The sequence below is a fragment of the Sebastes fasciatus genome, chromosome 10 (assembly GCF_043250625.1).
Source record: "Sebastes fasciatus isolate fSebFas1 chromosome 10, fSebFas1.pri, whole genome shotgun sequence".
Classification (NCBI taxonomy): domain Eukaryota; kingdom Metazoa; phylum Chordata; class Actinopteri; order Perciformes; family Sebastidae; genus Sebastes; species Sebastes fasciatus.
In genome coordinates this window covers 14303872-14324460 of record NC_133804.1, presented here as the reverse complement: position 1 = coordinate 14324460, position 20589 = coordinate 14303872, and the positions used below count along the sequence as shown (strand labels likewise).

The 20589-nt window shown below is 41.4% G+C and overlaps 1 protein-coding gene across 8 annotated transcripts; it reads left to right on the top strand.

Moving 5' to 3' along the window:
* The first annotated feature begins 4158 nt into the window (after positions 1-4158).
* Positions 4159-19777, top strand: LOC141775209 (UDP-N-acetylglucosamine--peptide N-acetylglucosaminyltransferase 110 kDa subunit). Of its 8 annotated transcripts, none has more exons than XM_074648346.1 (22): positions 4159-4528; positions 7080-7230; positions 8515-8758; positions 9011-9079; positions 12425-12541; positions 12643-12722; positions 13133-13328; positions 13443-13583; positions 13718-13818; positions 14125-14278; positions 14569-14670; positions 14779-14958; positions 15303-15461; positions 15610-15699; positions 15872-15997; positions 16109-16279; positions 16393-16509; positions 16864-17034; positions 17432-17584; positions 17663-17915; positions 18033-18156; positions 18599-19777. In XM_074648346.1, the coding sequence occupies exons 1-22, from the start codon at positions 4492-4494 to the stop codon at positions 18777-18779; spliced, it is 3117 nt and encodes a 1038-aa protein (XP_074504447.1). In that variant the 5' UTR covers positions 4159-4491; the 3' UTR covers positions 18780-19777. The 8 variants fall into 8 exon arrangements, with proteins under 8 accessions (XP_074504447.1, XP_074504446.1, XP_074504444.1 ...); XM_074648345.1 differs by having other exon boundaries at positions 14779-14976; XM_074648343.1 differs by having other exon boundaries at positions 13133-13343; positions 14779-14976.
* Positions 19778-20589: the final 812 nt, after the last annotated feature.

Below are 20589 nucleotides of genomic sequence, written 5' to 3'. Positions count from 1 at the left end.
CAGACACAACTTCCAACCACAAAATGTGTGGCTATAAAACATCAGTCTGCAGCTGACAAATGTCTTAAATAAAGGCCAGGAGGATGAATCAAACTGCTAGCACCTGATGATTAACCTGGCTGGCAGCTAGAAGTCCAATATCTGCCTGCCTGCCAGACTCAACTCTGACAAAATAAGCACAAGTAATGCCATCAATCAAAATGATTCTAAAGCTTCACGCATTTAAAAGTGACTCAACATTGTCTCACTGTGTTAGTATGTCAACGGTCATAGTAGGTTTGGCGCAACAGCAAAGTTCTGCTCCTGAGGAAATGCCTTTGTTTTGTCGGTCTTACAGAGGGGAAGCTTGCCGTCTGGCAAAGAAAATGAAGTGTTGCACTCATGCAGACGCAATAGTTGTCTACTTTTCTGCCGATGATTTAACATAAAACCTTCTTCTCGTTTATCATTTATTAGCAAGCTTGTAAGTGCAGCCATTTATTTTTTTTCCCCATCACTGAGTTCTGTGTGAAGACAACTGACAAATTCAGGAAGGACACAGTCCATCTACTGGCCCTTCCACACTAGTAGGTTTTATCATCTATTCATATGGTAGATCACCAAAAGAAGGTATAAAAGAACACGACAGCGACCTCTAGCGACCATAGTAATTATGACCGGAGCAGAAGTTGAAGTCCAACAGTGTATGTGAAACTCCATAAGGGGTGGAGTTGGGGGATGATGGATGGGACACAAAACACAGGACTTTCTCACAGGAGACCGGAGTTTGCATCCTGTGTAAAACCAACAATGTGTAGTTGCCTTTGTGTTAGTAGTTATTTTAACCCAAAACACAATGTTTTCCCTAAAGTTAACTAAATGTTTTTGTTGCCTAAACCTAAAAAAGTTGTAGTTTTGTTGCCTAAACCTAAAGAAGCCTTTTTATTAGTGTTCAAAACGTGACCTTTCATTCAATTTTACAATATGAAAGAATGTGTTGCTTTTGAGTTTCACTTTCACTTTTACAATGTAGTAGGCATAGTAGGCCCCTAATGACCCATATCTATGGTGCTTATAGCCACTGATAATGCCTATTTAATGGCCTGATAACAGTCGAAGAGGGTGAGGGCAACTCTAGCAGCTGCAGGATTGCTTTTAAATATTCTATATGTATTTAGAAAGTTGCACTCAATGCAATTGGGTCAGTTATCATCATCAGTTAGGTCTAGCTGCCATGTCAGCATCATAAAGTCAAATCCACACAAATTTCCACTTGGATGGTTGTGTCTAATTATATTCAGAAAATTAAATAGATACTTTTTTGTGTAGCATCCCTGCAGGCCTGGAGCATCAATTCTGTATTATTGGACTTCTGGAAAACACCAATAACACAGCAATAAAATCAGTATTGATCAGTAAGCCTGAAACTGTACTGTACTGATCTGACTGTTCCAGATGTGTACGAACAAGAGAAAACTCCCTCATTACTGTAAAATATGTCTCATGAGCTCATGCACTGTAAGACATAAAAAGCATTCAGTTATGAGTCACCGAGTGGAGCAAAAAATATCTAACTAATGAACAAATAACTCCCTCTATACCCCGAAACAACCCTATTCAAGTATCTAGGAACGCATACCAAAACAATACAAACAATGTGGGTCATCAGCTAGCATTGGATCTTCTCCTAAAATAAATGGGCTGAAATAATTTAGGCCACTCATATGGTAGCAGAATATTCCGGCCTGGCAATTAAACAGCACAACAAACTCCCAACATCTCCAGGCTATAGCTTAGATCTTAACAACGGCTAAATTGACCTGTGAGTGAATGAACCTCTCGCTCTCACGTGCTTCCTAAAAATAGCTTGTTGTGTGAAAGCGGGGTCTGTTGTGGAGAGCTGTCAGCGACCCTTTAGGGCAGGAGAAGATGGGTTCACCCTGACCGCCTTCCTAGTGACTGCGGTCTGCACAAAGATAAAGCATGTCAGATGCAATTGCCATAGACACACAAACAGTGGCCATGACATCATTCTGTGCACAAGTGACCGCTAAGCAGTGTGAAGAGAGAGGACCGCGTGGAAGAGTACACAAACCCTGCACCCTATGCATGCTTTGAGCACACAGAGCAAAGCCAACATGGGCAATGATGTCAACTACTTTCCCATAGAGGGACTATGGGAAAAACTGGGGTGCAGCAAGCAGTAGCCCCCTTTTCAACATCTTCAGGGCAGAATGGCATGTTAATGACTTCACGGGCCACATCCTAACTGACATGTGTTAAACATGAATTCATTGAAGAGATGCTATGCATTACGGGGGAGTGAAATGAGGACATGTGTTGCCTTTTATCTAGGTTTAAATATTGACTGAGGTTTGTAATAAAACTGCGACATTGGCCAAAATGCTTATAGGTTTTATTAACAAACTGAAGAAGGGGCCCTTTCAGTGGTGTGGAATGTGCAACAACTTCTTAATAGTTGAATACAAAGTAAACACCATATTATAACACAACCCAGGGAATCCTATTGCCAACTTCAGACAGGTAAATATCATATATATGTGCATGGGAGCTGCAGAAATACTAAATCTAAGACAAAATCATGTTCAAAGCCACTTTGCAGGGTTCCAGAAATCTTTCTTTGAAATAGGTTTACAGAGGCTGCCCTCTGTTGGTGATAATGAATATTGCATACCATCTGCACAGAAGCCCACATATGGTGCTTTTCACAGCTGAATTGAATGCCTATCCTGGATTTACATTTTGGCTAAGCTAAAGATCCCATACACTCATTTCAATAACAGATTTGTTACACAAATGTAGGGTCCTGCATAAGGCTCAAACTGGATCTAGGTTAGTTAGGAAATTTTGCTTTTCTTTAATTAAATCGTAGAAGCAATTCAATTGAAAATACTGTGTGTCCTTGGACAATCAGTATGTCCCACTAAACAACACAATGTAATTAAATAATTGAAATACCTTTTTGGAATGCAATAGGTATGGAGTTATTTAATTATGATTTGCTTCTTAAAGAGATGCATGGTTGTACAAACATAATGCACTACAAGATGTTTGCCTTTTTTTACTATTGGTACTGTCTTGCGTTGCTTCTGCTGTTACTAATTTCCAGATTACTTAAATACCGCCACAAAGCTACATTTCTGCTTTTGTTTGGGCCTACTTGTGTCAAAATGCATGGTAAAATATGGTGTTTATAATATAGATATACAGGTGTATATTTCCCAACTTGAATGTACAGCACACTACATGCAGGTCTAAAATACAAGCATGCATTTTTAGAGTATTTAACCAATTCATTATTGAATCAAATGTTTATATTGCATTATTCCTTAGATCTGTTGCCTTATTAGCCTGCAGACTTTGGCATGTCAAACATATTTAGATGTCATGACATGGTGTAATCATGGATGCATTAAGAGAATTAGGTTGTCATCGACAAGAAAATCATGCTATGAATCTGTGAAGCACTGATGATGCCTTTTTCTAGAACAACCTGATATCACGTTGCTTCTGCTGTTTCTAATTCCCAGATTACTTAAATACCGCCACAAAGCTACATTTCTGCATTTGTTTGGGCCTACTTGTGTAAAAATGCATAGTAAAATATGGTTTGTATAATATAGGTGTACAGTTGTATATTTTCCAACTTGAATGTACAGCACACTACATGCAGGTCTACAATACAAGCATGCATTTTAGAGTATTTAACCAATTATAATTGTTGAATCATATGTTTCTATTGCATTATTCCTTAGATCTGTTGCCTTATTAGCCTGCAGACTTTGGCCTGTCAAACATATTTAGATGTCATGCCATGATGTAATCATGGATGCATTTAGAGGTAATCATCCCATGACTCTCTGAGGCTCAGATGATGCCTCCTTTTTCTAGAACAACCTGATATCACTTGCACTCCGTCTCACCAATGCACCAATGTGTCCCTCCGCGCAGTATCATTTGTAATCGGTTTATTTTCCGTCATGTCAACTAAATAACGCACGGTTAACCAAACAATACGTCAAGCCCGCATCCTATGAATTATTATTTTTTACTAATATGACATTTATTAAAATTTTTACAGACATGTTTCCATCGTAATGCCGATGTACGGATCTAGTTTCTCTCTCAAAAATGAGTTCCGCCCACTTCGCCATTTTATGTTGCACAGCAGCTTTGTTGTGAAGAGACACCAGCTACAACCATTAAGACACAGCACGTTTAATGTTTAGCTGTTAGGGATTGTAGCGAGGTTAGTTTATTAATTATAACTCAGTGAAACTATCTGCAGGGTGTTTATTGAGCGTTGTAAAGAGGTACGGATAGTTAAAGATGAGGTTAGCTGGAGTTATTTAGCTTCAGCCAGGCAGCAACGTGTTAGCTGGTCGCAGCCCACAGAAGACGAACTACTGGTCGCACATTGTTCCTCTGAAACCTGTAAACCTACCCGGAGACACGTTGACTACCACGGTGCAGGACTCGAAGGCTGAGAGGATGGCGACCTCCGTGGGAAACGTGGCTGACAGCACAGGTTGGTGGATTTATAGTGTTTAGTTAGCTGACGACGGATGGCCAGTAACGTAGCAACCGTATCTTATAGTTACAACGGCAGCTAACGTTACATAGCAGGTAGCTAACGTTTATTAAAACAATATAGCAAATGTGCTACTAGGACATCCCCCAATGCAGCCGCCACACAACTGAACATGATGGAGGTAGCAACGTAGGCCCAGTTCAGATCTATCCTGTCTTATTGCTCCACTCTCGGGCTAAGCTAACTGTTAGCATAGCTACCAGCTAACTGTTAGCATAGCTACCAGCTAACTGTTAGCATAGCTACCAGCTAACGGGTAGCATAGCTACCAGCTAACGGGTAGCATAGCTACCAGCTAACGGGTAGCATAGCTACCAGCTAACGGGTAGCATAGCTACCAGCTAACGGGTATCATAGCTACCAGCTAACGGTTAACTGGTAGCATAGCTACCAGCTAACTGGTAGCATAGCTACCGACTGTTAGCATAGCAGTTGACTGTTAGCATAGCTACCAGTTAGCTATGCTACCAGTTAACTGTTAGCTACCAGTTAGCACTTAAATACCAGTTAGCTACCAGTTAGCTATGCTACCAGCTACCAGTTAGCATAACTAACTGGTAGCATATCAGCTAGCTGTTAGCATAGCTAATGGTTCACTGGAAGCTAACTGGTTGCTAACTGGTAGCTAACTGCTAACTGGTAGCTAACTGCTAACTGGTTGCTAACTGGTAGCTAACTGGTTGCTAACTGGTTGCTAACTGGTAGCTAACTGCTAACTGGTTGCTAACTGGTAGCTAACTGCTAACTGGTAGCATAGCTAACGGCTGACTGTTAGCATAGACCAGCTAGTTAACTGTTAGCATTGCTAGCTGGTAGCATAGCTAACGGTTAGCTGGTAGCAGGTTGTAATTAATGTATCTTATTAAAATAGAGGGTGTCAATTTAAGGAGTTCGGGTAACGTTGTATTGACGTTAAACTGTGAACTACTACGAATCGTTTTAGTAAAGGTTTTTTTTTGTGCCTAAAAATAGTTGATTGTAGCTAACGTTAGCATGTATGCTAGCCTGACCGACATCAGGAGGCCGTTGTATGTTGCAGCTGTTGACCAGAGATAAATGGCGTCCTGTAGTTCTTTGGCTCTGATGTCTGTTTAGTTAACGTTACTCGTCACAACGTGGCCCTGCAGCGTCCTGCTGGTTAAACTAGGCCTGCAGACAAACCTACTTGACGCAGGTGCTCAAGGTTAATGCTTTTTGTTCTGCTAAAACCGCTTTTCGAGTTTATCCTGAAGGCGTTCAGTGTGTCTTATAGCTGATTGTGGTCCTTAACGTTAACATTTTGCCTGACTGATGATTGCTGCTTTAAGACTGGGTGCTCCTATGTAATTGAAACTAGCCACCCTGCATACTGGCATAATTACGTCATGGATGAACGAACCTGATCTACTGCAATCTTTGGTGTATGCTCTCTGGCATTACCAGTTTGCAGGTGTTCTCAAACCCATTAAACCTCTTCCACCCTTCTGTACACTTGAACCATGCATGATGTGTCTGTGGCATGTAGTTTAAGCCACACCCTGAATAGTTTGACCTCAAGTAACACTGACTGTAGGTACATCTGAAATTGCTTCATCAGTTTTAGCGTAGGGCCTTTTGATAAAATATGTGACAAAGACTGATAAATATCATAACACAAGTTTAGAAATTAAAGCAGAAACGTTATGTACAAGAGAGAGGTGGCTAATGATAAAATACAGAGTAAATTGATATTTACCAACCCACATAACTGCTATTTTAAGGCTGTATGTTGTGTAAGTGTCGCCAGAATTTCTGCCAGTATATCATCCCCCTCCTCCCTGTTTGATTTTGTGTTTTCATCTCATGCATTGATGTTGTTGCCAACTTTTGTATTATTTTTTTGCTACTTTGTGGGGGGGAAATCATATCACATATTTAAACTGTGTGCCAAAATTATAGCACACTGCAACTAAAAAAAACCATTTAATCAGCTAAGTGGTCTTGTTTGAAATCATTCTCATACTAAAATATTTACAAATAAAACACAATAGTGTGTGGGAATATAGTTTTTCGTCTTAAAAGGAGATGCAGTCATTTTAAACATGTTATTGGCAGTCTTCTGCAGTTATGTGAGCAATGCAATTTTAAGACAACCTTACATTTAGTCATACACCAAAAAAAATAGTAAAACTGTAATTGGCTTTATTTAACAAAGAAATTATTTTTAATCCTATTGTGTCATGAGCCCAAAAATTGAAATCACAAAGTAAAATTCCCAATGATTTTATTGTGATTGCAACACTTTATCTTAGTGCTACCTTTATTTCCCTCCATTGCCTTGATTTCTGTTGAGTTCAAATTGATAGCTATTATTTGTCATTGACAGTATTAGCTTCATCTCTTTTATTTTTTTATTTTTCATTTGTCTGCTATTATTTCTTCCATCACCTCTAACATGTTGTTTCCCCCCCCCCTTCCTTGGGATGTGTTGGTGCTCCAGAACCGACAAAACGTATGCTTTCCTTCCAAGGGTTGGCCGAGCTGGCGCACCGGGAGTATCAGTCAGGGGACTTTGAGGCAGCTGAGCGCCACTGCATGCAGCTATGGAGACAGGAGCCTGATAACACAGGCGTGCTGCTGCTCCTGTCCTCCATCCACTTCCAGTGCCGAAGACTTGACAGGTGAGGTGGGGTGGGCGCCGACCCAACGCACACTGAGTATGTGGCGTGGTCATGGAAGTGGCAGAGAATAATGGGTCATCTGTGACTTTCAGTGCACACAGCTGGTGTGGGGAGTCAAATGCATAAACTGAGCGGTCTTCTGGAAATCCTGTTGCTCGGTTTAATATTGCTCTGTCCCCTCATGATTCTAACACTGTTTCGGTGGTGGCCATACCCTTGCTTTGCAGGTGCCATGGTGAAGGTTACGGGTTACAGGTTTAAACGTTCTATCTTGTTTACTCTTTTCTATTTCTTCAGTGCGCCCAATGCAAGCAGTATACTCCAAAGTAATTTCAATTTAGTGTGTTGTCATTCCACTGTCAAATAAAGCACTAAAAGGAATCAGACAGAAAATGTGCAGTCAAATCTGAAATGATTACTGGATACGCTGTAATATACACCGATCAGCCATAACATTAACAACATTATGATCACTGACAGGTGAAGTGAATAACATTGATTATCTTGTTACAATGGCACCTGGCAGTGGGTTAGGCAGCAAGTGAACATTTTGTCGTTGAAGTTGATGGGTTGGAAGCAGAAAAAATGGGCAAGGGATGTGAGGGACTTCGACAAAGGGGCCAAATTGTGATGGCTAGACTACTGGGTCAGAGCATCTCCAAAACTGCAGCTCTTGTGGGATTCTCCTGGTCTGCAGTGGTCAGGACCTACCAAATGTGGTCCATAGAAGGAAAACCAGTGGCCAAGGCTCATTGATGCACGTGGGGAGTGAAGGCTGGTTCGTGTTGTCCGATCCCATAGAAGAGCTACTGTAGCTCAAATTGCTGAAAAAGTTAATGCTGGTTCCGATAGAAAGGTGTCAGAACACGCAGTTTTGTTGCGTATGGGGCTGCGTAGCCACAGACCGGTCAGGGTGCCCATGCTGTCCTTATGTTATGGCCGATCGGTGTATATTCTTTGTAGTAGATGCACCATTTCTCTGCGCAACCGCAGCTTTATTTGGAGTATACTGCCAGCATGATAATTTCTTTGCATTATGGACACTCAAATAATGGATTGTGTAAGAATTGAAGTTGCAGAAATGTGTATGTACATATGAAATTCATTGATTGGGTTACAAGGATATTCATCTTGATGTGCAGTTTAAATATTTACTCTTATGCCTTTAGAACAAGTTTCTCCTTTTCACCACTTGCAGCTTCCTCTACACAAGGCATCGAACCAACACTTGCCAGCCACTCCCTTCAAGATTATGACCATTCTGTACTCATTCTGGTCCTACAGGTCTGCTCACTTCAGCACCTTGGCCATCAAACAGAACCCAATGTTGGCCGAGGCCTACTCCAACCTGGGGAACGTGTACAAGGAGCGTGGGCAACTGCAGGAGGCCATAGAGCATTATCGCCACGCTCTGAGACTGAAACCAGATTTTATTGATGGATACATCAACTTGGCAGCTGCTCTGGTGGCCGCAGGGGACATGGAGGGAGCAGTGCAGGCTTACGTGTCCGCATTACAGTACAACCCTGTAAGTGACATGCCATTTTTTAAAATCCTTAAAGAGTATCATCACATCAGGCTGAAAAGCAGTGTTTATCATGCCCTGTCTGGTTGTCTCAAGCCTGTTTCATCTCTGACCACACTCATCACTGGTTGGTGTGGTTGGGTATGGTCAGAAAACTATTTGCAAATAAGGAAAACATATTTAGAGTCAACACATTGATCTGTGGTTTATTGTAGCAGTAAAATTAAAATGTTAATTGTTGTTTTTTTCCCCCAGGATCTTTATTGTGTGCGTAGTGACTTGGGCAACTTGCTTAAAGCCCTTGGGCGTTTGGAAGAGGCCAAGGTATGTTACAGCGCGTGGGCATTTGTATATATGTGGTGTTTGTATTTTTGTTATATTTTTTTCCCCTTTGTGGTACATACATTTTTGTTTTTAGTTTCCCCCCAAAAGGCCGTAGATATTGTTTCTTTCTCCCCTTCGACATTTTTAAGCCAAATCCGAGTCCTTTTCCTTCTTTTTCAAACCCCTCGGCCAAGTGAAGTGAAGGACAGGACATGGTAGCTTTTTCTCATTTATCAGAGTTGCAGTAAGCTTCTCACCCCAAACTTATATTATATTGGACTGCAAAGAGTCAACAGCCGTATGAGGCAACAAATTTCCAATTTCAGTATTTTTTTAATTATCATAATACACACATTTTCTATTGATCACTTTTTAAACAGTTTCATCTATTTTGTTTTATCACTATAGTATATTTATCACATTTGTCCCCACCCTGTACCACTTTTAGTCCCAACGTCCTTTGCTTTACCTCGACTTTTTACCAGAGGTCAGCCCCTCCCCCTTCAGGAAGAAAGGCTGGAGTTTTCAAATCGAAACATTTGATCTATATTGTAATTTTTTAACCTCGAACCATGCATTTTCATATAGATTTTGGAGGGAAAATGCTGGCTCGGTCTTTGAAGAATATATGAACTGATGAGAAGTTAGTTTATCTTTGCAGTGCAAAAGGTAAGATGGGTTCTAACCTAACCACTACACTCCAATAAATTGCCCAATGACAAGTCTCAGTTTGCTGTCAGTACAGTTGCTGCCAGGGTGGGTTTTACACTTCCCTTTGTAATGTTACGGGTTTTGTATATATAATGGGGTTCCCCTAGGTTCTGTCTAATCTGGAGATGTGGAGTTGTCTCAGTGGTTACAGGCCATCTTATTTCGTGCTGGAGGGGGTAAAGGAGTGGGGAGGAGCACCAGGGAGTCACAAGCTCCCCTGCTCTGTCGCTCCGCCCCCCGCGCGCTTGCCAAGGATGGTGGAGTCTGCGCGCTGAGAGCTGCCTTCCTGACCCTTTAGCTATGCCCAGTCAGTGCTAAAGCACGCCCCAACAGTGCTTTTCATGGACACACATTAGATCTTCTTTTGACTATGGTTGATAATGAAAATCGTACCCAGCTGGCTATCTATTCCGATATCCACAGCTGTTGAATAGGGTGTTAAATGGTGTGGGTTTAAAAGAGCTCATTCTCAAGTGCCTTAAAATGGTTCAAGTATCGTCAGGCAGACAGCTCCCAATCTGTGCTCCACCACCGGCGTCAGATGCTGGGTTAGAAAGACAGGCACGCGCAGCAACAGCGATGACTTCTTTATTTCAGAGCTACCAGATACCAATAATTACACCACAGACTCTTCTCCCTACCCATTGGCCAGGATTCAAGAAAGCTGGCCAGGATAAAGAAATCAAAGATTTAAAAATATTTCATGACAATGCAAAAAGAATGAAAGAAAATGATTAATTCTTCTTCCCTTTTCCTTCAAATATGTAATAACTATTCCCAAAGAAATGGGATCAGTTCATTTGGGCAAGATCAAGCCAGTAACTGCCCTCCTGTAGGTTAATATGAAAACTGAATTGATGGACAGCTGGAAACCTGACCTAAACCTATATTTCACTGATAAAGTGAACACATCAAAGCCTTTCTTCCCTCCCGGTTACCCAAAAGCATTTCTTTTGTTTTCTTCGAAATGAAACATTCATTGCATGAATGAAAACTTAAGTCTAGTCTGTTTTATGTTTGTTGAGATTTGGAAGAACCTGTTTTATTTCCATATTTAAAAAAAAAAAAAAAGATTGTATTGTTTGAAGACTTTTACTAACGATCTTGTTTTCTGATTTTGTCTCTTTTGGTTTTTCCACAACTGATATTGTTATTTAGAAGGTTTCAGGTGGGTGACACTATTCCTGCGTAGGTGCCTGGCGGAAAGGAACACTAGGGCAGCCTCAGTCCTCTCCTCTTCTTCCAGCCAGCTGCGGCCACCAGTCTGACAAAGTCCAAAAATATGGTAACGGGTTTGTAACTGACGACAAAAGAAAAACCACCTCACTTCATGCTCCTCTGTCTTGTGGCTTCCTTTGAAGAGCAAAAAAAAAGTGTCAAAACAAATTACAGTAAGCATTTCTTACAATATGCTATACTAATTACCCAGTTCTGTATTAATTAAAAAGAATCTAGGATTTGGAAGCAATAATCGTGAAAAAGTAAGAACCCTCTAACTCTTACATGTTGTTTATTTTTCCTATTTTGTTTTGTTTTTCCTTCTTTATTTGGAGTTGCAGCGTTCTCTTGATGATGCAGGTAGTGCGCTGTGAGTCTGCGGTAGCGCAGGGGCTGCGCAGCGATGTCCTCCAAGCGACCAAAACGGCGGAAAGCGCAAGCATGCGACCCACACCCCCTCACTCCCTTTGGCCAGTTGGTTGCGGACCTCTCCCCACTCAACCAGCCTCGCTCCCAAAAGCCCCTGAATCTCAGACATTATTGGTTTTTGAAAAACACTTTAAAAGTAAAACCTTTTTACTAATTCAGTGAAAAGGTCAAATTGTTTATTGGCTGTTCATCTCCAAATTTTCCCCATCTTAACATCCCAGTGAACCCACTGGGTGAGCCCTCAACCCCCCCTTTATTCTGAGATACTTGATGGGTGCTGAGTGTGTGTGCCAGTCTGGTGTTTCAGGTGTTCTGCCAGGGGTTGGTGGTCTGCAGCTGTCTTACCTGGCCATTAGCGAGCGCAGCAGCGAACTGACCTTTGCCAGGTGCAAGGTCAAGCAAACGGCATTATATGGGGCATTGTGGTGGTGGCAATAGACACACACCATGCGCTCGCGTTTGTTGCGCTTGCATTACAGGGACTATCACTTGCACGAACTGTCCAGCATCCCAGGTTGTGAGATAACATACCCACATGGAATATACAATATTCATGCCAATATTTGGGGTTTCATATATCTCAATATAATATTTAGTACTTTAGGTTATCAGTGTTGGTGTTATTAGAGGGGAGCAGACTATACCCAATGTGGGGACCACTACATTTGGTGAGAATGTGGTCATAACTGGAGGATGCGGGCATACGTGTGGGTGTTGGTTGGATCCGCGCAGCGTAGGAAAAAGCAATGCAGCTTAGCGCGGCAGACTTATGCGCAAGCGAGCCCATGCTGTAGACTCACTTTTTGCCATGACGGAGAATAGTCACTAATTTTGCTCTCTCTGCCCTTTTTGTTTTTTCTTGCTTTTATTCTCAATCTTCTATTCGTTTTTATTTTACATTCCCTTGTCCTCCCCTCTACACTCTATACCTCTCCCATTCTACCTCTTCTCCTTTCCTATGGTTTTTCTTTTTTACACCCATTGAAGGCTTGTTACCTGAAAGCCATTGAGACTCAGCCCAACTTTGCAGTGGCTTGGAGCAACCTAGGCTGTGTGTTCAATGCCCAAGGAGAGATATGGCTCGCCATACACCATTTTGAAAAGGTCAGTTGCATATTTTTTTTGTTACATTTTTCGATCTTACTACTTTCTGTCTTGGTATATTCTTGCTGCCACATGTTTTTAAGCTTGTTTTTCATTTTTAGGCAGTGACTCTGGACCCAAATTTCCTTGATGCATACATCAATTTAGGAAACGTTTTGAAGGAAGCCCGCATCTTTGACAGGTGAGTCCAAATCATGACATAGTAGACCGTATGATACTTCCTTCATACATTCATCTAGTCTAATCTATTGTCTTTTATAAGCACCACCCTACCACACCCTGTGTGGAATTTCAAATGAGTCGAGAACTTTCTCATTTACATAACCACTTCCTTCTGTGTTGATGCTCTAGCTGTGTTTTTGCATACCATTGTTTAGGCAGGGCAGAGTTATTGCACCTACAGAACTGCCATCATAGTCAGGGCTGTAACTCAACTGCTGAAACAGTGGTTTTATTTTCAGCAATACATTTGTAACAATATGCAATGTTACAAAGTAAAATTTGTTAACAATTTTGCAATGACACTGTTAATGGCTTGTGAGAATTTTGAAAAGATGAGAATTTCAATTTATCTGCACCTTATGTTTCCAGAGCTGTGGCTGGATACCTGAGAGCCCTGAGTCTTAGTCCCAACCATGCAGTTGTCCATGGAAACCTGGCCTGTGTCTACTACGAGCAAGGCCTCATTGACCTGGCTATTGACACCTACCGCCGCGCTATTGAATTGCAGCCTCACTTCCCTGATGCCTACTGCAATTTGGCAAATGCCCTTAAGGAGAAAGGCAATGTAAGGCAGCATTTGGTGTGTTCCCTACTAAGACGATCTGAAATTCCAACATTTATTTTAAGCCGGTAAGCATTTACTAAATTTAACTTTTTAAAATGCCATTGTCTTCCCCAGGTGTCTGAAGCAGAAGAGTGCTACAACACAGCCTTGCGTTTGTGTCCAACCCATGCAGACTCTCTTAACAACTTGGCCAATATCAAGCGTGAGCAGGGCAACATTGAGGAGGCAGTTCAACTCTATAGGAAAGCACTAGAGGTGAGTTAAGAGTTAACTGATATTTTCTGGCATGAATAACTCTGTTTAACAAGACCATCATGATTGCTGTAAGTGTGAGCAGGGCATTTTTGCACTATTCTTTTTGGTTACCTTTTTTTTTTGTTATTCATCAGGTGTTCCCAGAGTTTGCAGCAGCTCATTCTAACCTCGCCAGTGTCCTGCAGCAGCAGGGAAAACTCCAGGAGGCCCTGATGCACTACAAGGAGGCCATCAGGTATGTAAATCTATGCTACAGGTACTTGTTGACTTAGTTTATATTAATGTGATATTATTCTACAATAGCTAAAACAAAACATTCAATGCACCTTATAATATTGGTGTGAGGCTGCATCACACTGCTCTGATATTCTATCAGTTGGTGAACATGTATAATGTCCATGTTCTGCACAGTTTAACCTGGGGGTTTATTTGTTTTCCATGTGTCTTTTCTAAAGTAAATGGTCATAAATGAACTGACACTAGGTTGAACTTTTTACAAGACAAAATATAGTGTTAAAACAGTTTCCTGTTTTTATTTTAGAATCAGCCCCACATTTGCTGATGCCTACTCAAACATGGGCAATACACTGAAGGAAATGCAAGATGTACAGGGAGCACTGCAATGCTACACCCGTGCCATCCAGATCAACCCTGCCTTTGCTGATGCTCACAGCAATTTGGCCTCTATCCACAAGGTAGGAATGATTTTGGTATAATTCCCTTATTGTTTGCAGTTATGATGACCGATTGTGTTCAGAATTGTGTCACAGCACCTCAACTGATGATGAACTTCTGGCTAGGGAAGGGATAATTGCAATATTACTCCTCTACAAAGAACATGTTTTGATTGCTTTGTGGAGTCGCATGCAGTTAATGCACACACAATGCATATATTACCAGCTGTTTATGTGCGGTATAATGTATTGCTATTTTTGTTTTTGCCACCTCATGTATTTTGATTTTTGTATTCTAATGTTTCTATTAGGATTCTGGAAACATCCCAGAGGCCATTGCATCTTACCGCACGGCCTTGAAACTCAAGCCGGACTTCCCTGATGCTTACTGCAACTTGGCACATTGTCTGCAGGTTAGTATATGCAAATATATTTAAAGTACATACAACAGTTACTTTTTATTTGCTCCTGTTGAATTAGAAGTTATTTTCTAACATCTGTTATTCATGTCACTCTCCCAGATTGTGTGCGACTGGACAGATTACGATGAGCGGATGAAGAAGCTTGTGAGCATCGTGGCTGACCAGCTGGATAAGAACCGCTTGCCATCAGTGCACCCACACCACAGCATGCTCTATCCGCTCTCTCACGGCTTCCGCAAGGCCATCGCTGAACGCCACGGAAACCTTTGCCTGGACAAGGTACACGCACTGATCAAAGCAAGTAAACTTTAATTCATTTTTGGGGGGGATGGAAAGGTGGCTGGTGATGGCAGTGGCTGTCTGCAGGGATATGGGGAAGGTAAGGGATGGGCAAGATACTGGATGTATTTAACTTTGTAGAAAAAGAGGTGAAAGGTGGTGGTGAATGGGTTGCTTGCAGGGATGGGGGTATGGTTTAAGGTTGGACGTGAATTTAGGTGAATTGGTGGTTGTTGTTCATGGTTCAGTATTGGTGCACCATTGCTACAGTGTGTGTAACTCGGTCAAATTTGAATTGGCTTTCCTGCTGTAGTTGTATTCTTATACCGTTGCTAATTCCACAGATCAATGCACTGCACAAACCTGCTTTTGAGCATCCAAAGGATCTGAAGGCCAGCGGTGGACGTCTACGTGTTGGCTACGTCAGCTCCGACTTTGGCAACCACCCTACTTCCCACCTGATGCAGTCCATTCCTGGAATGCACAATCCTGAGAAATTTGAGGTAGGTGATCTTGAACTCTGACATGTTAATATAATGTGTATTAAAATGTATGGTCTTGGAAGTAAAGTATACAAGGGTTGACTGAAATAGTTGATAAATTGTATGTAAATATTAACGTACCAGTCTATACTTTTTGTTTCTCCTCAAGGTGTTCTGCTATGCGCTCAGCCCTGATGATAGCACCAACTTCCGTGTGAAAGTGGTAGCAGAGGCTCATCATTTCACAGACCTCTCACAGGTAACTGTTATAACCTAGGGTTGCTTCTTAATCACTATTTGTATATTTACTGTGTGTCTATTAACCTTAAGGATGTTCATTTTTAACTGACTGCTCATTTCAACAAACGTATTGTCATATGCAATGTCAAAAACAAACCATTTTCACTGAAACTGGTACCCCTCTCCTACAGATTCCTTGCAATGGCAAGGCAGCTGATCGTATTCACCAGGATGGAATCCACATTCTGGTCAACATGAACGGATACACCAAGGGAGCCCGAAATGAGCTGTTTGCCCTCCGCCCTGCCCCCGTTCAGGTGAGTGCTACATATGATTTCTGATTGACAGAGTTGTATCTTGAGGTTAAACAGTCACCTGTGCAAATGCATAACTGCAGCCTCACAGTCATATTAATCTGCTCTCAACAGACTATGTGGCTGGGTTACCCTGGAACCAGTGGGGCTCCCTTCATGGACTACATCGTCTCTGACAAGGAGACGTCTCCTATTGAAGTAGCTGAGCAGTATTCTGAGAAACTGGCCTACATGCCCCATACTTTCTTCATCGGAGACCACGCCAACATGTTCCCTCACCTCAAGGTTTGTCCATCCTCACATTTCTGCGATTTTTTTTTCTGTGTTTTGTTTAACAAAAATAAAAATATATATATATATAATCAGGGTAACATCTGTTTTTCTTTTTGACCACACAGAAAAAGGCTGTGATTGATTTCAAATCTAATGGACACATCTTTGACAACCGCATTGTTCTTAATGGTATTGATCTGAAGGCCTACTTGGACAGTTTGCCAGATGTGAAAGTGATAAAGGTGAGTTAAGAGAATGTCCTGAAGAACCAAATCGTTGTTTTGAAGTGTATTATTGACAAACCAGTCGACTAAATGGTGCACTAAAGTTTTGGACCTGTAGATGGCACTGTTTAACTATTGTTTTCAAGGTATATTATTACCTTTTGAATCACAATCTCAGAGCAGAACAAAACAATAAATCACATTTTCATTTCTGTCCTTGGTCAATATCTGCGGATTCAAATGAGATTTTTTTTTGTATGAAAATCATTGAAATATGTGCATATGAACTATGCAGTCAAAAAAATATTAGTGAATGATTTTTGCATTGAACCATAGTCAAACGTTGAAGTTGAAACTGTTCTCTGTGACCAGATGAAGTGCGACAACAACCAGGAACCCACTGGGGACACAAATGGAGCTCTGTCCATGCCCGTAATCCCCATGAACACAGCAGCTGAAGCAATCATCAACATGATCAACCAAGGCCAAATCCAGGTCACAATTAATGGCTTCACTGTCAGCAATGGCCTGGCCACCACACAGGTATTGTCTAACTTTGACACAGTTGTCCTTTTTATATGCAAATCTTGATGGGTATAGCATAGGTACAAAACATCTAGGAATGCAGAAACAAGACGAGAGCAGACATTTAATTTAGCATGCTGCTTTTCCAGATCTTCTCAGCAGATGAGGTTGTAGTCTCTGGGACTGTGTCCTTACAGGTATGATGTATTCATGAATGTAAGGTGGAAGCACAGAGCTGTTGGTGAGGGGAATGGTGGCACTTTGTAAAATGAATGATACCGTCTTGGCTCTCCAAACAACCTATTATCACCCGTAGGCTCAAACGGTCGAGACCTGTCACACTTGATAACTCTTCGGGATGAAAGCATTAAGGTCACTCCACCTCTAAGCAATACTGTTTTGTCCCCCATTTCAGATCAACAACAAAGCTGCCACTGGGGAGGAGGTGCCACGCACAATTGTCGTGACAACCCGTTCCCAGTATGGTCTCCCAGAGGACTCCATCGTCTACTGCAACTTCAACCAGCTCTACAAGATTGACCCCCCTACTCTTCAAATGTGGGCCAATGTAAGTTGGATAGACTTGTCTATCACAATGTCTTTGAGTTCCTTCCTGTCTGCTTTAACACTCCCCTCTTGCCTGCAGATCCTGAAGCGCGTGCCCAACAGTGTGCTGTGGCTCCTTCGCTTCCCTGCCGTTGGCGAGCCCAACATCCAGCAGTACGCTCAGAACATGGGTCTGCCTGGCTCTCGCATCATCTTCTCTCCCGTGGCCCCCAAGGAGGAGCATGTGAGAAGGGGCCAGCTGGCTGATGTGTGCCTCGACACTCCTCTGTGCAATGGTCACACCACAGGCATGGATGTCCTCTGGGCTGGAACACCCATGGTCACGATGCCGGGTAAGGAAACTTAAAACCATTGATTGCTAATTGAATACAAATGTTTTTGTCAATCTAACCACAATTCTCCAAAAATACAACCATTTTACATATTTATGTCTGATTTCATCTGTAAAGGTGAGACCCTTGCCTCCCGTGTGGCGGCCTCACAACTCAACTGCCTGGGCTGCCCTGAGCTAATAGCCCATAGTCGTCAGGATTATGAGGACATAGCGGTCAAACTGGGCTCTGACATGGAATAGTAAGTACAATTTGACCTGAATTTTTTTTTTAAATGGTCAATACATTTACATGCACTTTGGTATTCCCCTATTATTCAAAATATGACAATATTCCGAATTTGATATGGATCATGTAAACCGCATATTCTGTTTGGATATTCTGAATTAAACCTTATTCTGAATGGAGCATTTTCCGATTAAAACATGTGGGATATGCCGATATTATTCAGGTTTCAGGAGTGTTTTTGGACATGTGTACAGCGCATTTGAAGTACTCAATTGTGGTTTTTACAGCAGTTTGCGAAACACGGCCTCCTGCCTGTTTACAGAGTTGTACACAAACCAACTAGTAGGAATATTGTCTTTTTCGGAATAAGGGCTAAAACTGGAAGATTTTGTGCATGTGAACGTAGTCATTGATGTTAAACTCTGAAGTCTGACCATTTTCTTTGTCTCCTTCAGCCTGAAGATGGTCCGAGCACGTGTTTGGAGGCAGCGAATCTGCAGCCCTCTTTTCAACACCAAGCAGTACACGATTGACCTGGAGAGGCTCTATCTGCAGATGTGGGAGCACTATAGCAACGGCAGAAAGCCGGAACCTCTGGTCAAAATCCATTCAGTAGAAACCAGTGAGAATGCCTAAACCTGAAGCATGCAGATTTCTTTTCCCTTGTACACGAGTCATGTCCCACCATCTTTTTTTTTTTTTTTAACCATTATCAGCACTCTTGCTTGGAACGGTCAGTGTCCACTCCAGCCCTCTCCCTCAATGATTGTCTCCAGTTCTGTCATTTACCGTTAATGGGACTCTTGTGTGTAAAGGAGCCTACAGATGTACCCATTTTTTTCTCCCGTCACATCCGTCGTTTCATCACACATCTGCATTTCCTGAGCCAGATGCAGCTTGAGACTTTCAGGCACCTCGTCTGAGACTCTTGTCCTAAAACACAGTATATTTTGGGAGCATGAGAGAATTGTGAATGCCCTGCTACCCCTTCCGTACTTGGATCAGTGGATTTTTTTTTTTTCTCCTGTCAGTGTGCGTACAGGACTAAATGCAGCTTGTGGAGAGAATGCCCAGTCGTCATTACTTGTTGATCTATTTATAAATGGATTAAGAGTGTTTTGTGTTTTAAAAAGACAATGTTGCACCATGGAAATTGTAACTCTGACTTAAGTTTCTTCAGCTTTAAAATGCAATTGTAAAACTTAGATTGCAATGGCTCTTTAGTTTGTCCTAAGCTGTTACTAAATTACTGCAATGAGTAGATGTGCAAGTTTTGAGGAATATGGTCTAGATGAAGACTTCTTCCCCTCACCAAATGCCAACTTTTATTTTGTTGTCAATCAAGGAATTTGTTCAGTGGCTGTTGTCCTGTTTGATGTCACTATGCTTGTAAAGATGATTGGACAAAGCTGGTCAAAGGAGCTTCAGTTCATTGGAAAGGGCCTAAATTTCAGTTTAGATGTCAGAGCTGTTCACAATTTGGTCTTTGTTTTTTAATCACTCAAACCAGGAACGGCCTAGGTAAGTATTTTCTAAGCGGTTTTTGTTTTTGTATTGTCTGTTAAATGTATGCTGTCAATGATGCCGCGAGGTTCTAAATATAATAAAAAAAAATTAAAGAGATGTCAAAACTGTACTGTCTTTTGCACTCCCTTGATTCAATTGTTGGTAGAAACAATGAAAAGCCAACAGCCTTTTCAATGTTAGACAGCTAGCATATGATAACTGTTCACATGGGGCAACCCTTTTTTTTTTTTGGTGCATTGAAATGATATAAAAGATCTTTAATCTGCTATACTTAAACATGTGTTGCACGGTATGTGTTCTCCTTTGTGACCAATCTCTTGCAACTGCTGCTTTATGTCGGTGAGCTAGAAGAGACAACTGATGGGAGCATGTATTCACATCTTTTACTGTAGCAATATCACAATGCTTAAGTTGTGAGTAAAAGTCCTGTGTTCAAAATGAGCAGGTCAGCAAAATGTGATGAATAAAGTTGAGATATTTGTCATTGGTTTGTTGATGTACTTCATTGTTTGCCTAGGTTCAGATCTTTGAATTGACTCTCTCCACAATTTACCATTTTGTCTGATATTAACAACTTTCGGGGCCTTTTTGCTTATCATGGAGAGAGTGATACCGTGAAAGATAGTTCTGAAGCAGGCCGGATTCAAATCCCGGGCACTTAATTTTACAGGTCCACAAATTTCATGGTAATAATTAGCAAGTGACCTATTTGAAATTTCTTTGGAATTACTGACAAATTAACCCAATATTTACCTCAAAGTTAATGAAAATTACTTTATTATAAACATTATTTAATAATGATATTCCACTTTCTCAATAGCTGGTAATTTATACAATACATTTCCAGGAAAAGAATACAAAGTGAATTGATATGCTTTATTTCCATGTCTGCTGGTAAATAGATAATAATTAGAAAATA

What these genes read in the sequence shown, in the direction of transcription:
- LOC141775209 (XM_074648340.1), top strand. Translation starts at nt 4,492, where the DNA reads ATGGCGACCTCCGTGGGAAACGTGGCTGACAGCACAG. An exon ending in AAACGTGGCTGACAGCACAG is followed by an intron (nt 4,529 to 7,049) that starts GTTGGTGGATTT and finishes TTGGTGCTCCAG; the next exon opens with AACCGACAAAACGTATGCTT. An exon ending in AGGTACACGCACTGATCAAA is followed by an intron (nt 14,977 to 15,302) that starts GCAAGTAAACTT and finishes CTAATTCCACAG; the next exon opens with ATCAATGCACTGCACAAACC.